The sequence below is a fragment of the Pinus tabuliformis genome, chromosome 4_1 (genome assembly GCF_031772625.1).
Source record: "Pinus tabuliformis cultivar Carrire ecotype Pingquan chromosome 4_1, CPIR1, whole genome shotgun sequence".
NCBI lineage: Eukaryota > Viridiplantae > Streptophyta > Pinopsida > Pinales > Pinaceae > Pinus > Pinus tabuliformis.
The window spans coordinates 821,843,950-821,862,590 of NC_142303.1; the positions used below are offsets into that span (position 1 = coordinate 821,843,950).

An 18,641-nucleotide genomic window follows, 5' to 3' on the forward strand; every position below is an offset into this window, starting at 1 on the left:
AAAGTTTAAATCTAATATAGTATCATTTTTGTATTATTTAGCTCATATTTATTATTAAAAATAGTTAAATTTAAACCAATAATAATAGAAAATAAATAGCCAAAATGTTATATATCTAGCGGAAAAATAACATTTTTTGAGTTGCTCATTAAAAAATAATCAAATATATTATTTTTCAAAAGTTTAAATCTAATATATATCATTTTTGTATTATTTAACTCATATTTATTATTAAAAATAGTTAAATTTAAACCAATAAAATAGAAAATAAATAACCAAATTGTTATATCTTTATTCACTTGTTTTTTCAAGGGATAACTTCCAATAGAGCAAATCCCCAACTATAATTAACTTCACAAGACTTATTTTACATTTATTGATCCTCATCTTTAAAGAGAGAAATTTCTAATTTAAATCGGTAAGAGTTGCTATAAATATTAAATTTAAATTGTTAGAAAATCTCACAACTTTAGTTATAAAATTAAATTTTATAAAATTATAATTTATTAAGCTATATTAAATCTAAATTAATTATAAAAAAAATCCTCTGGAGTTTTATAAATTTAACAGTAAATTGAATTTTATAAACCAATTGAAATTGTAGTTTTGAATAATTTATTATTATTATTATTATTCTATATTAAAAATTGAATGATTTGCAACCACGGTCTTAGATAGACAGTGATTTAGTCCTTTGTTAAGGCACTCCTTGATGTGAAGTCACTAATTCAATTCCTTGCCCTGATCAGGGTGATATATTAGACATGATGAAGATGTAGTCCCTGATTAGGGTGATATATTGGACATGATGAAGATGTAGTCCCTGATTAGGGTGATATATTGGACATGATGAAGATGTAGTCCGACTAAGCTTACAAAAAAACAAATGAATGAGTTGCACATTTTCATCTTATTAAGAACTAACTAAATTATTGTACATTTAATTATTTTATCCTTATGAGTATTGAAATATTTTACTGATTAAGTTAGTTTGAATATCAATGAACTATCTAAGCAATAGAAAAATATTTATCGTGATTTTACAATCATTGTTTCAACCATACTAAACTTTGTAATTTATATATAAAAAAATAAAGTAAATTGTTTTTCATGCAAATTCATATATAAGAGTTTGATATAAGTTCACCAATACATAATCTATTAAAAATAAACATCATGATGATAACCATCTAAGAAACATAAAAATCATCTAAGATAAACATTCAAATTCACTACCATCGTCTAATTATATACACCTCTAGCACATAAATATCATTAACTAGCACACAAATCTAATAATCTAACAGGGAATCATCATCGTGATCACATCTAACAAAACACAAACATTATAATCTAACATCATCACCACACACATTCTCAAATTAGTATACATCTCATGTCAAATAGTTTTTATAACATACACATATATCTGCAAGCATATTAAATGAACGTATCTAACATGACCTAACAATATACACATCAACACCAACATATAAATTAAGTGGTGATGGTCTGTGGAGTGGGATCGTCAAAACCAAATATATCCACAATTTGGATCTCCAGGAATGGATAAGAGTGGGTGATCCAACTCCATCAAGAATTTCCCAATCATGGAGAAGTTTGCTTATTACAAAACATTGATTCCTCAACTTGGAACATTGGCTCTAGATCCACAACGAAAATTGGTCTAGATATTCTTTCAAGTATGCATGGCTCACACTCCATCTCTTTCCCATTGATCTCTTTCTTACATGACATGGACATTCAGGTGCTTAAGGACATTGTTGTAATTTCCACCTCACCCTCCTTCACCACTCATTGGAAAGATGCATGCATGCTCAATCTTCTGGCTCCTCTTGTCCAAGAATGGTTAGATTACATTATAAAATTACAACTTGTTGGGATTCCGTTGTCAAATTTGGCTGACAAATTATAGTGGAATGAAGGTTTGCATAAAGGTCATGTCATTGTAAAAGAGGCTTACTCCATCATTAATCAGGTTGTGGTCCCGAAAATGCTTCACCCTTGACTACCCAGGACATAGCAGTGGCTTGTGCCACAGAAACTCAAATGCTTCCTTTGGATGGTGGCTCACAACCAAACTTTAACATGGGAAAACCTTATCAAAAGGGGATTTCAGGGCTCAGTTGTTGTGGCCTATTCAGGGTTCATGGAGAAGAGATTTCACACCTTTTCCTTCGTTGCTCATTCTCCAGATCTATTTGTTTTAGTGTGCTTTGACTTCTTCAATATAATGTTGCTTTGGACTAGTCAAACATCATCATTAACCTACAACTTTGGTTCACTGACAAAAGATTCATAATCCCTTCCTTTCTTCCACCTTTGGGGTATTTGGTGGGCTCGTAATGCTCTAATCTTTGACTCTACTCCACCAAACCTGCTCCTCAATTGTGGCGTATTACAAGGAGTTCTCCTCTATGGCCTCTTAGCCACCCTACTCTCCCTGAATCCATTTGGATTTGTGGTATTTCTACCTTGTATGATTCTTTTATGGAGCCTGCTCATTTGGAACCTATGGCAGTGACATGGCAATCTATCTTGACCCTACACACATTTTCAGTTTTTTTTGGCACAGTGGATATGGCTCGAACTCTAGGGCCAAGCTTCTAGAATTATGGGGAGCCATATATTATGCCAACAAGATTGTACTGTCGGAGATTGCTATTTTCGACAATTCTAAGTCTGTGACTGACTCGGTGAATGAAAGTTGTGACATTCAATATCCTTCTCTCCTCAATTGGAAACAAAGGATTCAGGTTCTAAACATGGCTTTTAGGAAGATCTCTTTCTCTAATATCTTCCACGAACAAAATGATGAGGCAGATGTTTTGTCCAAGCAAGGATGCAATGCAGATCAGGGTTCATTTCACTTTCAGGAATTTATCTCTGCATCTTTGTTGCGATTTGGACATATTTTGATCTGAGAGCTCTGTTTCTCTACTACTTTTTTGCATCACTCTGCCTTCTCTAGTTTTTTTGTGTTGTTACTCTCTTTTGTCTCGCTATGTTCTGGATCATATTTTTGTTCAGTCATTCTTGATTTGGGCATGATGCTTGTAGTCCACTGATTTAATTGTGTATCTACTCCATGGCTCTATATTTGCACATGTACTCTCATTCTATATCAATGAAAGTGTTTTTGCTTCTTGGAAAAAAAATAAGGCATGACAACTTAAAACATTTGAAATTAAAATTGATTTGAAAACACACAAAAAGCAAAAAGTTCAAGATCTACTGAAAACAATATTCCCCTACATATCAATATTAATGTGGGAGTTTGGGCTATCTTCGACAACATGTAACCTTACCCCTGAACAGGCTATGATGCCTCTTGTCCATCTAAAGGAGACACTGTGTAGAATAGGGAATCAACCCAATATATCATCATACATCTAGCTTCAACTATGTAATCCAAAAAGACAAAAATTCATGGGCAGAACCGATTGAACTCGATCCAACGAGGTGAAGGGAACCCTATGCTTTGCGTTTGGGAGGGAAATGTCAAAGGAATTCATTGAAAATTGCTTGTTCCTGCCAATTGAAAATGTCAAGGATGTGAATTAAATCATTTGTGGTAAGGATATGAAGCTCGAGCAATGGAACAGACCCGCGACAAGTAATAGAAGCTAAACATTTACGGATGTCAATCCCTGAACAGACATGCTACGACCAACAAAACAGAATCGTTGAACACATGGCATAGCAATTCCCCTAATTGAAAATTGTGACCCTTTATTATCCAAGCTATTAATTCAAGTTGTAGATTGTGCTTAAACAGATAATATTTGCATTTTATGAAATCACCATTATCTAAACTATTTTTAATTTTTAAAGATTTGAAATTCTTCCACCTTAATTCCAATATAAACAAGACCTATCAACATAATTACAAATTAATTTAAAGATTTAAACAATTTTTAAAAAATAAAATATAAAACTTAATTAAAATACACGATCTTTGCAAAATGATTATAAAAGCTAACAAAAGCTCTAATAATAATGAATTTCTCTATCATACCAACACAAGTAGGACAAACTCATAATGATGATATAACTCTAATATAATTTGCAAGCTATCCTCTGATTAAAGAGATTTTCTTAACCACAACAACATGTCACCCATTATTTTCTAGACAAAACCTACCCACGAAATAAATGGCAAATTTTGGGACACATTTTTTTGGTGAGAATAACCACAAAATTGTAATTTCATTAACTTCGTGGTATTTTAATTTCATTAAATCCAAAAATATGATTGAGAATGTTTTTAGAAATTCCATCCTTATTCTCAAGATTGCAGTTTTGAGGATATATTATTAGATTCCAGTTGTATTGGCCAAAAAGGCCATCTTTTAGAATAAATTGATTAGATCCCCATTGTATTTACAAAAAGTGAGGAGATTTTTGGGAATATATTGATTAAATTCCAGTTGTATTTAATAAGGCTATTTGATTAGTAGTAAGACAACTCCATATGGTAGCTTTGAAATTTTGATAAATCACCCAAATTTTCAAAATTGTAGTTTCGGGAATATATTGATCTGATTCCATTTGTATTTGTCAAACTAAAGCGATTTGATTAATTGTGAGACAACTCCAGACAGCAGGTTTGAAGTTTCGATAATATCCAAACTATCAATTAAATTTATCTACTCATATTTTTTTGAGTGCGCCTGTCAATATCAACCAGCGCTGGAATTTTAGGATTCGACCAGATCTGAAATTTGATACCCCACCACATGTTTCTTTTTGCTTTTTACCTTCTTTCCAAGGTGTATTTTTGATTAATTGTGAGACAACTCCAGAGAGTAGGTTTGAAGTTTCGATAATATCGAAATTATCAATTAAATTTACTTATATTTTTTTGAGTGCGCCTGTCAATATCAAGCAGCGCTGGAATTTTAGGATTCGACCAGATCTGAAATTTGATATCCCACCACATGTTTCTTTTTGTTTTTTACCTTCTTTCCAAGGTGTATTTTACACACATGGAAAGAATGGAGGGCCATGTTTGGAATTTGAATTTGATTTGAATGAAGTTTTTTTAACCATGCCACCTATATAATTAGCATCGCGATATAAATTAAATAGAAAAATAGATATGAAAATATTTCCAATAAATATAATAATATCTAGGCCCAAGATCTTGGTGACAAATGGAAAGAGAGGATAGGCAGGTTGCCAGCACCCTAGATAGCCAAGACACAGGGGAGGTGGCAACAATTCCATTGCAACGGTTAAAAATAGATGGTGGAATGTTACTTAGATTTGAAACTAATGATATGGAGGAGGATGTCAATTACTTTGGATCGAAAGGATGAGAGCTATGAAAGAAATTCATGGCAGAAGCATGTAAGTTGGTCGATCCAAAATATGGAGGATAGCACAAATGTTTTGGTTTATAAATTCTAATGATTTAATAATTTATTGTTAATAGAGATTCCTTAACAAGGATGGGGCAGACTGCACTCTACAAACGTTTGTGTTCATGGGAAAGGACTAGCATTTATTCGTAGAACATTGATATATCTATGGCTCATATGTGTTTCAGTGTAGTGTAATGCCAAAAGGGATTTTGAGATCGGGTAAGAGAAACTTAGGCATCCCAAATAATCAATTAATTAGATGAATTACAATCTGTGAGGGTCTATATGCTTGGTAATGGTTGAGAATCTTACAACGTGCTTTAGAGCCGGAAGGAAGCCTAGTAAATTAAACAATATATCACTTCGAACAAGAAAGGTTGTCGTGGGCCTTTGGGAGAAATTTGGAAGTTTGTCAATAACAAAGCTCTATGGGACAGAAACATTGCTTCGGGTTTATGGTCAAGGTGGTTTGTAATAGAGGTCTACTACAACATCATAGATTCTCCAGGTATTTCTCATTTGTTTCTCTAGCTAGTTGTTGACACTGGTTAAATTTCCAGTCCCCATAGATTTGCTTGGCATATTCCTGGATCTTTGGTTGTTGGGTTACTAGTAATTAGAAATTTATGTTTCATAAACTTTGTTGTTGTTTTTCTCGATGGATATTGAAGCTGTTTTAGAGCTCCTTTTGGTAACCAACAGCATAGAAAAGCTCAGAGTAGGGGGGCAAGGGTGAATCCGAAGGACGAAAAAGTATCGAAGTAGGAGGGAAGGGGTTAATCTAGAGGAAGAGAAAGTATCAGTGGGCTTAGATATTGGGAGGGGGAAAGTTGCAATAACCCTGGTCTCTAAGATGGGGAGAAGCAAATACAAGGAGGGGAAGCATATGGGTGGCGAGCAGAGAATATTTTTTGGGCTAGTAAAGAGGAAAAATATTTTTTGGTCAATCAGGGTTATAACCAACATTCCCACTCGGTGGTTATCCTCTATTTGGATAGGTAGGTGATTTCCTTTGTCATGGTAATATAGAATATACAAGGGGAAGTGTAGTAGACATTTGCCATTTTTTGGGCCAGTGAAGAGGAAAAATATTTTTGTGTTGGTTAGGGTTATAACCAACATTCCCACTTGGTGGTTATCCTCTATTTGGATAGGTAGGTGATTTCCTTTGTCGTGGTAAGATAGAATATATAAGGGGAAGTGTAGTAGACATTTTCCAAACCAAAGGATTGAAGGATGTCTCACTATGTCGCATGAGGGAGGCGGATCAAGGAGAGGCTTAGCCTATTACAAGGAAATAACCCATTGTGATAATTCTCAGCTTCATAAAATCGTTGATGGGTTTACAACCAAATACCATTAACAAATGCTAGAGCATGTTTAAGAAGAACTGTCTAGATCATAAAGAAAGGCATCCTCTCAAAAAACCTCTCTTTCAGACAAAAAAGTGAGGATTCAGTGGGAAAGTTGGATTCCAAATACAAGGTAAGCAAGGACCAGAGGGAATGACTACAGGCAAGCAATTAACCTCTATTGGAAAATTAAATTCTTTTTGTGCCGGGCACTTGAATAATCAGAAAGTGAGGAGAGATCTACTATAGACGTTGGATCACATGCATGGCCACCTAAGGCATTATGATTGCGCATTGGAAGCAATGAAATAGAAGTTGGTGAGCATAGAAAGACATCTTGGGATTCCAACAGCAACCCGACACCTCCGACTACACCAACAGATCCTATTCCCGTAAATAGATTGAACTCGAATCTCACTCCCTAAATTTATGATATCTATTTATGTTGAAGATGAAATTCCTCTTTCTAATATACATGGACATGATAAAATAGATCATGTTTTTATGTTTTTATGTTTACGTCTAGTTAGGTTAAATACTATCTATCACCGATAACCTTCCACAAAACCCAATTTTAAGTATTGTCCAATAATATCTTTAATATAGATTTTGTATTTTATATTAATACAAAATACTATTTACACTATAATATATCTCACATTATTATATATATAATTTTATTTTAAATTATTATTTATTAATTATAAAAATAATAATATATAACATATATTTTTTTTAAACACATATTACAAATTTCTGTCTCAAAGTGTAGAGATTTATTCTAAACATTTAAATAAATTTTAATACAAAATATTGCATGATTAAAAGCTTCTAATTGTAACTTGTATTTTGAATGAATATTTTTTTAATGAATCAATTTAATTGAAATAATATAAAAAATTCAATTTTTAAAACATTTTAAAATATTATGTAAAAATTAACTTTTTTATTTTCTATCTAATAATAATTTAACAATTAAATTAAAATTCTAAAATTTTTAATCCAAACTAAACTACGGTGATAATTAAATGTCAAACGTAGAACGCTATAGCAATTTAAAATTAGAAAACGTAGATTTACAGAGATTTGCCCAGATCCACAGTCAAATTTCTTCTTTATTTCAGAACGAGTGCAATTTCTATTTATCCAATATTAACAAGCGCGTATAGTTAGTAGCACTGGTCATGGATTTCTTTTTACCCATTATTAAAATTTGAATTATTGTAATTTGAACATGGCTAAATACAATTAGAATTTAGTTATATGTCTGGATAAATAAAATAATAAACGATTAGTTATATGTCTGGATAAATAAAATAATAAACGAATATTTTTGTGAAATAATTTTTTATGTAAAATAATTATTTTGTAAATTTATAAACTTATGACATTGAAATTAACTAAATTGTTTTGGAAAAATAATGAACGAATATTTTTGCGAAATATTTTTTTTTTTTAATTATGTAAAATAATTATTTTGTAAATTTGTAAACTTATGACATTGAAATTTGACGAATCAAATATACAGTGTGCCATTTTATTCAGAGGTTCTTTTCCGAATGATTGGTGTCTTTAGTGATAATTAATATTAATGGTTTGGTATATTTTCCCATTAAATTTAATTCATATTTTAATATGTTAATATTTAAATTAAAATTAATATTAAATTAAATAATATATTAATATTAATGAATTAGTATTTAAATTAATTGATATCTAACTAATATATTTATATTTAATATTAAAGTTTATAATATAGTGTGTATTAATTTGATGTTTATTTGTAAATCAATTATATTTATTAATGTGGTTGTGTTTGTTTTTAGAAAAAAAAATTAAGTTTGTAATTGTTCATTTGTATTTATTTTTTTGTTTGTCATAGCTACTTGTTTAATTTGGAAATCTGCTTTTCAAAATTAATGATGAAATATCCTAATTTTTCAAAATAACTAATATTTTAGTATGATTTTAATATTGATGATATAAACAATGGTAAAAGAAAATAATAGTTTAGTAAGGGGATATGTTTCTATGTCACTTTATATTTAAAAATAATAAAATAATATTTGCATTAACACATTAAAACAAGGGTTACATAGTAATTAATCCCTACAGCTTAATTTAAATATAGCTAAATTAAAGTAAAAAAAAAAAAAAAAAAATAATAATAATATGTTATAATTACATTAATTTTAAATTGTAATTAAATGCATTATTAAATCTTGTAAATTAATATAATTTCTATTGCAACATAAAAATAATTATCAATAGTTTACATTTGTCTTTTTATAGTTTGTGGATATGGTCTTATGAAAATCTTATTATTAGACCTCGGTATAGAGGTCCTATCATAAATTTCTACTTTACCTTGGTTTGTGAATATGAGAAATTTTATATTTATTCATATTACAAACATCTTATTATTTTGAATATCATTAATTCATTAATAGTATAAAATATATTATATGTGGTTAAATTCACACAAAAACCTAAGTGACCTCTACCCCTTAAAAATATAATGTAAAAATAAAAATGTATCTCCCATATACCATTAATAAATCTTTTTAAATTACATATGTGATTTTACATAATCATTTTAAATTATGCATGTAATTTTAAATAATATATTTTTTATTAGATTATATTAATCATTACCATTTTTACAAATAAGAATATAAAATGATTATACTCATTAGCTATAATTTTATCAAACAAGTTGGATCATAAATATCCATCTTACACCTTGATGTGATATATGTACTTATATTCAATTAATAGAAGTAATGGGCACATTAGTAGAGGCAAAGGGCAATAACGTGTTCAATTTGATAGTCAATCAAATCGAACATAAATAAATTAAATTATTTTTTAAAAAATCATATATTTCAATGTGTAATGTTATACTATACAATTTTTTGCAATTTTTTTTGTCAAACCCAAACTAATATGGGTTTGATCAAAAACCCATTGCAATATCCACTGCATTGCGGGATAAGTATAGAAGAAAAAAAAGTTGATGTTAGTCATAAATAAAGTAGTTCAATATCTTAATTAAATAAAGTACTTCAATCTCTTAAGTTGTTTAATTTGCAAAGTTCAAGTATCTTAGTGATTTTTGAGGGTGTTTATGCATTCAAAAGTGCATTTTAAACAACAAGAGATCACAATCTTGCTGGAAATCGTATTCCTAGATTAGCCTTAGAAGCATTATATCTATGGATATGAGAGTGTATTAACATTTTAATATGGAGAATAAATAAATTATTTCAATGTGAAATACTTGTATATTATATAAAACAAGTGAAGATAAAGAATTTATTATAGTTAAAACAATGTATTACTATGTTACTCAAAACCAACATAGATCCAAATAAATAAATAAAGTACTTCAATCTCTTAATTAAATAAAGTACTTCAATCTCTTAAGTTGTTTAATTTGCAAAGTTGAAGTGTCTTAGTGATTTTTAAGGGTGTTGATGCATTTAAAAGTGCATTTTAAACAACAAGAGATCACAATTTTAGTGGAAATTGTATTCCTAGATTCGCATTAAGTCATTAAATTTGTGGATATAAAAGCGTTTATTAACATTTTAATATGGAAAATAAATAAATTATTTCAATGTGAAGTACTTGTATATTATATAAAACAAGTGAAGATAAAAAATTTGTTATAGTTACTATGTTACTCAAAACCAACATAGATTCATAACAACTGGTCTACCAAGAGCAAAAAAACCAAATCCATAAAAGTGTGAAACTTTAGTCAAATTATGTTCTCATTAAAAGATTTACATCTTAAAAAAATAGATATCTCTCCGAACTTAATAAATCTAAATTTAAAATAAATCTATTCTAAATATGATTATAACTTTAATATTCAAGTAACTATATTTATTTTAAATTTTTATATATTTAAATAAATATTATTATAATTTTAATACTCAAACCAATATATATTATTTTTATTTTTTAATATATTTAAGTGGTATATAATAAAGTAAAATTACACATATGTCATAAACTAAGATATATAACCTAACAGTGAAGGAGAAATGAATTCGATATCTGAGACCGTCGACGGGGAATTAAAGTTAATAACACAGTTAACCAACCTAAACTACTCTACTAGTATAAACAAAATAATTTAATTATACCTTTAATAAAACATTAAAACCAAAGTTTACTTTCGCTGAATAGAATTTTGGAAAAATTACATACGACGAGGTCCACCACGACAGGCGGTTAACAAGGAATACTATAATATGTAATCACAAAGGCATTTGCTCCAATGGTAAATTTAGATCCAACCTCTGACTCGCCTCCGCCGAAACTGGCTCTCTCTCCTTCAAGTCCCGGCCGCCGCCCTTCCCGTCGACGTCGTGGGCTTTACTCACGCGGGGTAAAAAATCGTGCCACTCGAATGAAGGCCGCCATAACGCCTGAGACGTAACGGCTTTGGCATCATCGATCGTCCCTTCCTCGCGGCATTTTGCAGCACTCTCTTTCCAATCACCCCCGCGACTCCTGGAGCAGTGCCTCTTGGTGGCCTCGATTCGCTGAAGCAGAGCAAAGAATTCTTCGAAACTATCGGTGTCGGTGGCGGCGCATGGCTGCTTTGGAGTCGCCTCCGCTAAAGCTGAAGATGATCCAACAGAGCGTTTCTTCGTCATATTCTTCACGGCAGCGGGATCGATCTCTGAACACATCACTATAATCTAACCTCAACCTCGCAGAGTGCTCAATATGTTTTTCCTTTCCGGGAAATTTATAGGTCGTGGCAACTTAAATGGCCGTACAATGTGTAACAGACGACTCCATTAATACTGCCCTTGAGCTCTACGCCGGTCACTTAAATCTCCATTATAGCCACCGCCAAATTTGGAGGTACTGAGGCGAGCCATGAGGCGGGAAGAGATGTGATTATCACTGAATTGTCACTTCGGCTGGTAAACGGCGACGTTCGCCCTCCAAATTTTGTTGTGTTAATTTAGCGTTTTCTCGCATTCCCTCGGGCGTCGGCCTGTGCAACCTAGGGCAGGGCATTTAATGCACTGATCGGCAGGCTGTGCAACGTACCATAAGAGGGCATTAAATGAGGGATGGCCAAGTCATTTCCGTCACGGATCTGGCGTGTGTGCGCCATAACGGACACGATTTTTTAGATGGAAGTACACGTCCTATCTTGATTTTGTAACTAGGGTTGAGTTTGAAGTTTAGATTTGGTTTGCCCGGAAAGTTATGGAAATTCCAGTGATATTTAGAAAAAATCCGGCAAATATTTTTGTAAATCCAAGTTATAGTTGTTAAACTTCAAAATTTTAGATGTCCTAGAGGTTTTTGATGGCATTGAATCTATTTCCACCATCAAAAACACGATTCAAGCACTCCCTCTACAAGATTTTTTGAAATTTTCCCGCCACTTTTCGCTGTCAGGCAATTCCTCTGCCTCGGTAGACAACTCCTTTATGAAATGGAAAAAAAATGATGACATGTTATTCTCCATAGGCTTTTCTCTCTTAAAAAGGTTTTTTTTTTAAATAAAAATAAAATATTTTTAATTGGAAAAAAAATCATTATAATGAAACATAAAAATATCAAATTATTATAATAAAACATAAAAATGAATATACATATTTAATTAATTTTGATATTTAAATGTGAAAATCTTTCATTCTTACTTTTAATCATAATAAAATATTTCTATTTCTATGTTCTTATAAAATAATCAAAAATAAAAATATTATATTTTGAGTGTTAAAAATATATAATCGTTTTTAAATATTTTAATACAAAATATTTATACCAATTAATCTATATTAATATCAATTTAATATATACATCTCTTTTATTATTCTCATCACATTGAATTTTTTTAATTTTTAATTATTTTATTTGTGGATTAAAATTATATATAATGTTGATTATAATAAAAATATTTTAATCCACAAATAGAATAATTGAAGGTTAAAAAATTCAATTACTTCATAATAAAATAATAAAAGGGAGATGTGTAATTCATTATAAAATTAATATATTACATTTAAAATATTAATAATAAAAAAAGTTAATGTATTTGATAAATAAATAAATAAATTTCAAAATGTAGGGTTAAATAATGATGATTAACTTACTTGGTCTATCAAACCTTAAGAATGTAGGAGATTAACTAGCATTTGCACAAAGGAAATGTCGTAAATCGCCCTCATATGGTAATGGTTCCAGATCAAATTTCCAATTCATAGCACTTTAAACACATGAACTAACTCATCACGTCACAATCACCGATAACTATTATTATCCTCTTTCGTATTCTTTGTAATATTATGCTTATGCAACAAATATATCTGCAATGATTGCTAATTTCAAGTGCACTTTGTCTCCGTGTACTTATGGTCAAGCATTTATCTTCTCCCCTTACATTCATGCATTTCACTTTCTTGGTGCAAATTCCTCATCATGAAATTGTTCATGGATCACCTCCACGGATTCATAGAACAGCCCCAATGAAAATTTTAGGCCAAAAAGAAATATGATCTATTGGATACATGGATGCATCGAAGTTCGATAGCTGAAAAAGTCAAATCAACCAGGAAAGTTAATAGCAGAGATCTTAAATCATAACATCTCAATACAGAGAAGCTGACTCACACTATTATTGTGTTCGAACAAACATGCTTGGTTTGAGCGAAACTACTTCAGTAGCTTAGAATGTTGTAGTGTCTTAGCAGTCTATTCGCTTCTCTCAACCCACTCAAATAAGCACCATGAATTGTTGAATAATAGTACCTATCAGTAGCCTCACCTACAAACAAAATTTGCAAAGGCTTGCTACTAGTTTGATCCTCTGCATATGGCAATGGCTCAGCCAATATATCAATATCATCCCTTGTTGAGCCCACAGGAACATAGGTATAAGACCCCAAAACAGAGGATTACTGCGCCAATCACTCCTCAGAATGTCGTCTACCACAAAACTCTTATCTCCCTCACCAACGTTGTTGCTTCCCTTTTCAGATCCATGTCGAATGCAGAGAAGGTATCAAGGAATCCCTCAATGACCTCCTGGTCCAATAAGGACTCCATTGTAATTGCTTCCTTTCCCACAAACCACGAAAAAACAGCTTTGGATTGCTTGTGGATTCGCACTACTGCATAGGTTTTCCTCATCCACCATGGAATCAAATCATCACCACCATCACCATGTTTCATCCCTGCAAAGACCAACTTGAAATTTAGCAAGTGAGCATCTTTTAGCTCCTTAGCACTGTTTGATATTGTAAGTATAAACTGCATGCGTATCTGCATATCATATGAGTATAGTTTTTTTTCTTAGAAAAAAATTATGAATTCATTGTAAGTAGAAAAGAACTTACATTTCTTATGTGCAGCTGCACTTTCATAATATCGTATGAGTAGAGATATTGATTCAATTTATGTACGATATTATAACATTTACTAGACAGAGCATACTCCCCTATGTGCCACCATGTCCTGTACTGCACCATTATGTGTTAGACAATTCAAAAAAATTTCAACACTTATTTCTAAATAAAATATCGATCGATGTATGACATTGCCATTGAATAGATATAATGCCATTTTCCTCTGAAGATTTCACACATTATACTTTTGGACTTATATAGTCTAGATGAGATGTAGGTGAGGTATGAACAATGTAATCATAAATAAAAATTATATTAACTCAGTAAAAGAAATTGGTATTATATATTTGTGAATTATTCATAATCAAATAAAAATATTCTAAACCATTTGACTTCATTATTTAACAGATATTTCTAGTTTTAGCTGTGATTTTGATTTTGATTTTTTTGATTTTTTTTTTTATCAGATTTTTTGAAAAGACTTTATTGCTCATTCTCATACTTGTTTGTTTGATCTTGCTATCAATTTAATAGTATTCCATGGCTACATGCCAATCCAGATATATCGAACTTTTGTAGTAACTAGAAAAGCTAGCTCGTACCTTTACTTCTAAGGCCTACAAATTTTGACTTACTTTTGGTAGATTTGGTACCCTTTCCATTCCTTTAACTTTGGCATCGATTTTTGTTTCCTAAATTCTCTATTTTCTGGTACAAACTTAAGCACTCTGCATCAGATGCCAAAACGTGTAAGTACTAAACTTATTGAAAAACAAAACTACCTTAAACTTCCATCTGTATTCCATTGATGATCCACTTTCTAATTCATATTCCACCAGCATTTTGGACATGAGGAATTTATAAATAGACTCCTTATGTGAAGCAGTAACCATGGACTCCTGCAATAAACAACAACAACAATGACAAGACCAACAGCGCAGATAACTTTTCAGATTATATCTGGAAATATTTAACAACATAGGAAGAAAATCAATACATTCAGTAACATGAGAGAGACATGACAGAGATCAAATTCATTTTATAATTCCAAGAAGATCACCAAAAATAATTCATTTTACAAGTGGCTACCAAAACACTCAAGGAAGCAAGCATATCAGTGTTGCATCCAATCAACCATTATGTAAAAATTACTACTACTATAGCTTTTATGCTTGCTTACATCTACTCTGAACCAAAAGAATTAGATTTCAAGTTCCAACCTCTTTAAATGGGCATTGAACCAACTACAAACCAGTTTATTTATATTTTGATGAAATGCACATCCACCATATCTATATTTTGATGAAATGCACACCCACCAACCTCTTTAAATGGGCACTGAACCAACTACAAACCACATTATCTATATTTTGATGAAATGCACACCCACCACTGGCCACTTCCCCTCATTCTGAGGATGGTAACCAAGGTTAACCAACTAGTTACAATTTTGGCAAACTAATCCAACAGAGACATCGAATGACATCCATGACATTCACAAAGGCATCCAGCCTAGAGACTTGACTATGCAACCTCACACTTGTAATTCATAGCACTTTAACCACATGAACTAACTCATTAGGTCACAATCACCTATAACTGTTATTATCCTCTTTCTTATTCTTTGTAATAATATGCTTATGCTATAAATATATCTACAATAATTGCTAATTTCAAGTGCACTTTGTCTCCGTGTACTTATGGTCAAGCATTTATCTTCTCCCATTACATTCATGCATTGCACTTTCTTGGTGCAAATTCCTCATCATGAAATTGTTCATGGAACACCTTCATGGATTCATAGAACAGCCCCACTGAAAATTTTAGGCCAAGAAGAAATCTGATCTATTGGATACATGGATGCATCGAAGTTCGATAGTTGAAAAAGTCAAATCAAGTAGGAAAGTTAATAGCAGAGATATTAAATCATAACATCTCAATACAAAGAAGCTGACTCACACTATTATTATGTTTGAACAAACATGCATGGTTTGAGCGAAACTACTTCAGGAGCTTGGAATGTTGTAGTGTCTTAGCAGTCTATTGGCTTCTCTCAACCCACTCAAATAGGCACCATGAGTTGTTGAATAATTGTGCCTATCAGTAGCCTCACCAACGTTGTTGCTTCCCTTCTTTAGATCCATGCTGAATGCAGATAAGGTATCAAGGAACCCCTTAATGACCTCCTGGTCCGATAAGGACTCCATTGTAATTTCTTCCTTTCTCGCAAACCATGCCAAAACAACTTTGGGTTGCTTGTGGATTCGCACTACTACGTAGGTTTTCCTCATCCACCATGGAATGAAATCATCACCACCATCACCATGTTTCGGCCCTGCAAAGACCAACTTGACATTAGGGATCTCTGAAACATCAAGGCCCATATGCAACAACACCTTATCCACAACGTCGAAGCCAAGTCACTGATTGCACTAACTTTGTGGGGTGGCAGGTGTGGCTGGAAGCCATGAAATATAGGGACTCGTGGATTATGATCCTTGCTACTATCTGCATCATTCTTATTACAGTTTTTGATGACAGACTTCAATACACTCAATGAAACAGTGAGGATAACATGATCAGCCTCAACATCAACATCAGGCCCCTTCAACAACACGACCCTTCTCCCACCAATCCTTGCCTTGCAATCCTAGGCTACACTCTCAACCTTAACATTATACACTATACTCTCCTCAGGTAGCCTGTTCACAAGTTCCTTCACGACACTAGAATACCCCCTGGGGATGGACAACTGTTTCCTAGGGAATTCCCAATACTCACTGAAAGACTCAACGTCCACATTATCCAAATCATCTGCAGCAGTGGTGATCCTATCATTGTGACACCGGCTATGAAACACAACCTCCTACAATGACCTCAGATCCCAATTGGGTCTTGGCTCCTCTCCCAATTCTGCCGAAATAGCCGATGGGGATGTAGATAAGGCTTCTTTATTCTTAGCATTCTTCGTTAAAAATTCCTCCAACCCTACTCTCAGATAAGCCCCTAAACCCTCGTTTAAGACCCCATGCTTGGGCTCCTCCCCAGCATGACCATCTGGTAAAATCATATATTGCGCCTTACCCAATAAACCCTTGTACAGTCTAACCATTGGATCCACCAAAGATGGAGGCACCAATAATCCTCCTTTTGCCAAAACGGCCGAAATGTCCCTGAGATCATCCATGAACTCCCACAACTTCTCCCTATCCTCCATGGCACCAATTTTCTTAGCGATGGCATAAACAGGGCTCCCTTCAATACCATGAATCCATGTTGCCCCCCATTCTACTCTTTCACCATGAAAGTTAGTGTTGCAGATCCTTCCTCTGGCTCGATCACTGGCCTCTAAGACCACGAAATCCAATTTGATTGAGGCACAGGCCTCCATTAAACGATTTGCAGTAGAGAGGCCCGCCATTCCTGCTCCTACTATGACGATACGAGGCTTTTTGGCTATATTCATGATGTTTTCCGATGCACCCAACTGGTATTTTTCAAAATTTTGAAGCCCTGGATGGACCAAAAAGAAGCACCGTAGTCGAAGAAATCCGAAGTGCCTGTGAGGAAGATGGTTTTTTCCAGGTACGTAAGCTTTCAGAGATGCATAATACTTCATCGTATTTTGGTTTGCGTATAGTTTTCTGATATATTGTTGTACCAGATTGTGAACCATGGCGTGCCAGAGACAGTCATGAAAAGCATGATGGGAATCGCCAAGGAATTCTTCGAAATTCCTCTGGAAGACCGAGCATGCCTCTACTCAGAGGACCCAACGCAGAGTGTTCAGCTTTCACCAAGCTCCAATATTAGCAAAGAAAAAGTCCTTAATTGGAGAGATTATCTGGAGCATCCATGTCATCCTCTGGAAGAAGTGATAGACTCTTGGCCTGAAAAGCCTACAGCTTACAGGTAATCATTTACAAATTTACATAAAACCCTTGAAATAACAGATAAGGGGTTAGCTAAAAAAAAACAGAAAATTTATTTTGTCTGTCTTTGTTACAGAGAAATTGCAAGTAAATATGCCACAGAAGTGAGAGCACTGGTTCTAAGACTGTATACCCAGGTCTCCATGGCAATGCTTCCTCTCGCTTCTATCATCTCCAGATACTCTGCCACACAACGAAGCTCGCATATCTGTAAATTTTTTGCATTACTTACATTCGGCAACGCTCGTCTGTAAGTTTTTTGTTATATGCATTTGGAAGCTAAAGGGAACCAGTCCTCCTGCCATGCAATAAAGGCTACCTCTCAATTAACGGGACCAATGAATGGATCAATTACTAGATCTGCTACTAGACTGTTTTTCGCGAGGCTGTATCCATTTTTCCCTAACTGTGTAACTATTTTCCTTTCTTAACTAACTATTAATCCAATGGCACAAACAATTTTAATCGTCTAACATCTGATCAGACGCTCCAGACCAAGACAAATGGCAATTTGGGAAATTGATTTCAGAGGGGAACGCCTTACAGCGTAATTAAGATTCTTTAATATTTTATTACTATGATAAAAAA

At 32.8% G+C, this 18,641-nt stretch overlaps 1 protein-coding gene and 1 pseudogene across 1 annotated transcript; one reads left to right on the plus strand and one right to left on the minus strand.

The window, feature by feature from the left end:
- Positions 1-13,702: 13,702 nt before the first annotated feature.
- On the minus strand, positions 13,703-17,542 carry LOC149178761 (putative polyamine oxidase 5). Its single transcript, XM_089422229.1, has 4 exons — positions 16,998-17,542; positions 16,790-16,901; positions 14,904-15,020; positions 13,703-14,038 (listed from the first exon to the last, which is right to left on the minus strand). The coding sequence occupies exons 1-4, from the start codon at positions 17,540-17,542 to the stop codon at positions 13,703-13,705; spliced, it is 1,110 nt and encodes a 369-aa protein (XP_089278355.1).
- A 56-nt stretch (positions 17,543-17,598) lies between these two features.
- Positions 17,599-18,307, plus strand: LOC149178762 (protein DMR6-LIKE OXYGENASE 1 pseudogene; annotated as a pseudogene).
- Positions 18,308-18,641: the final 334 nt, after the last annotated feature.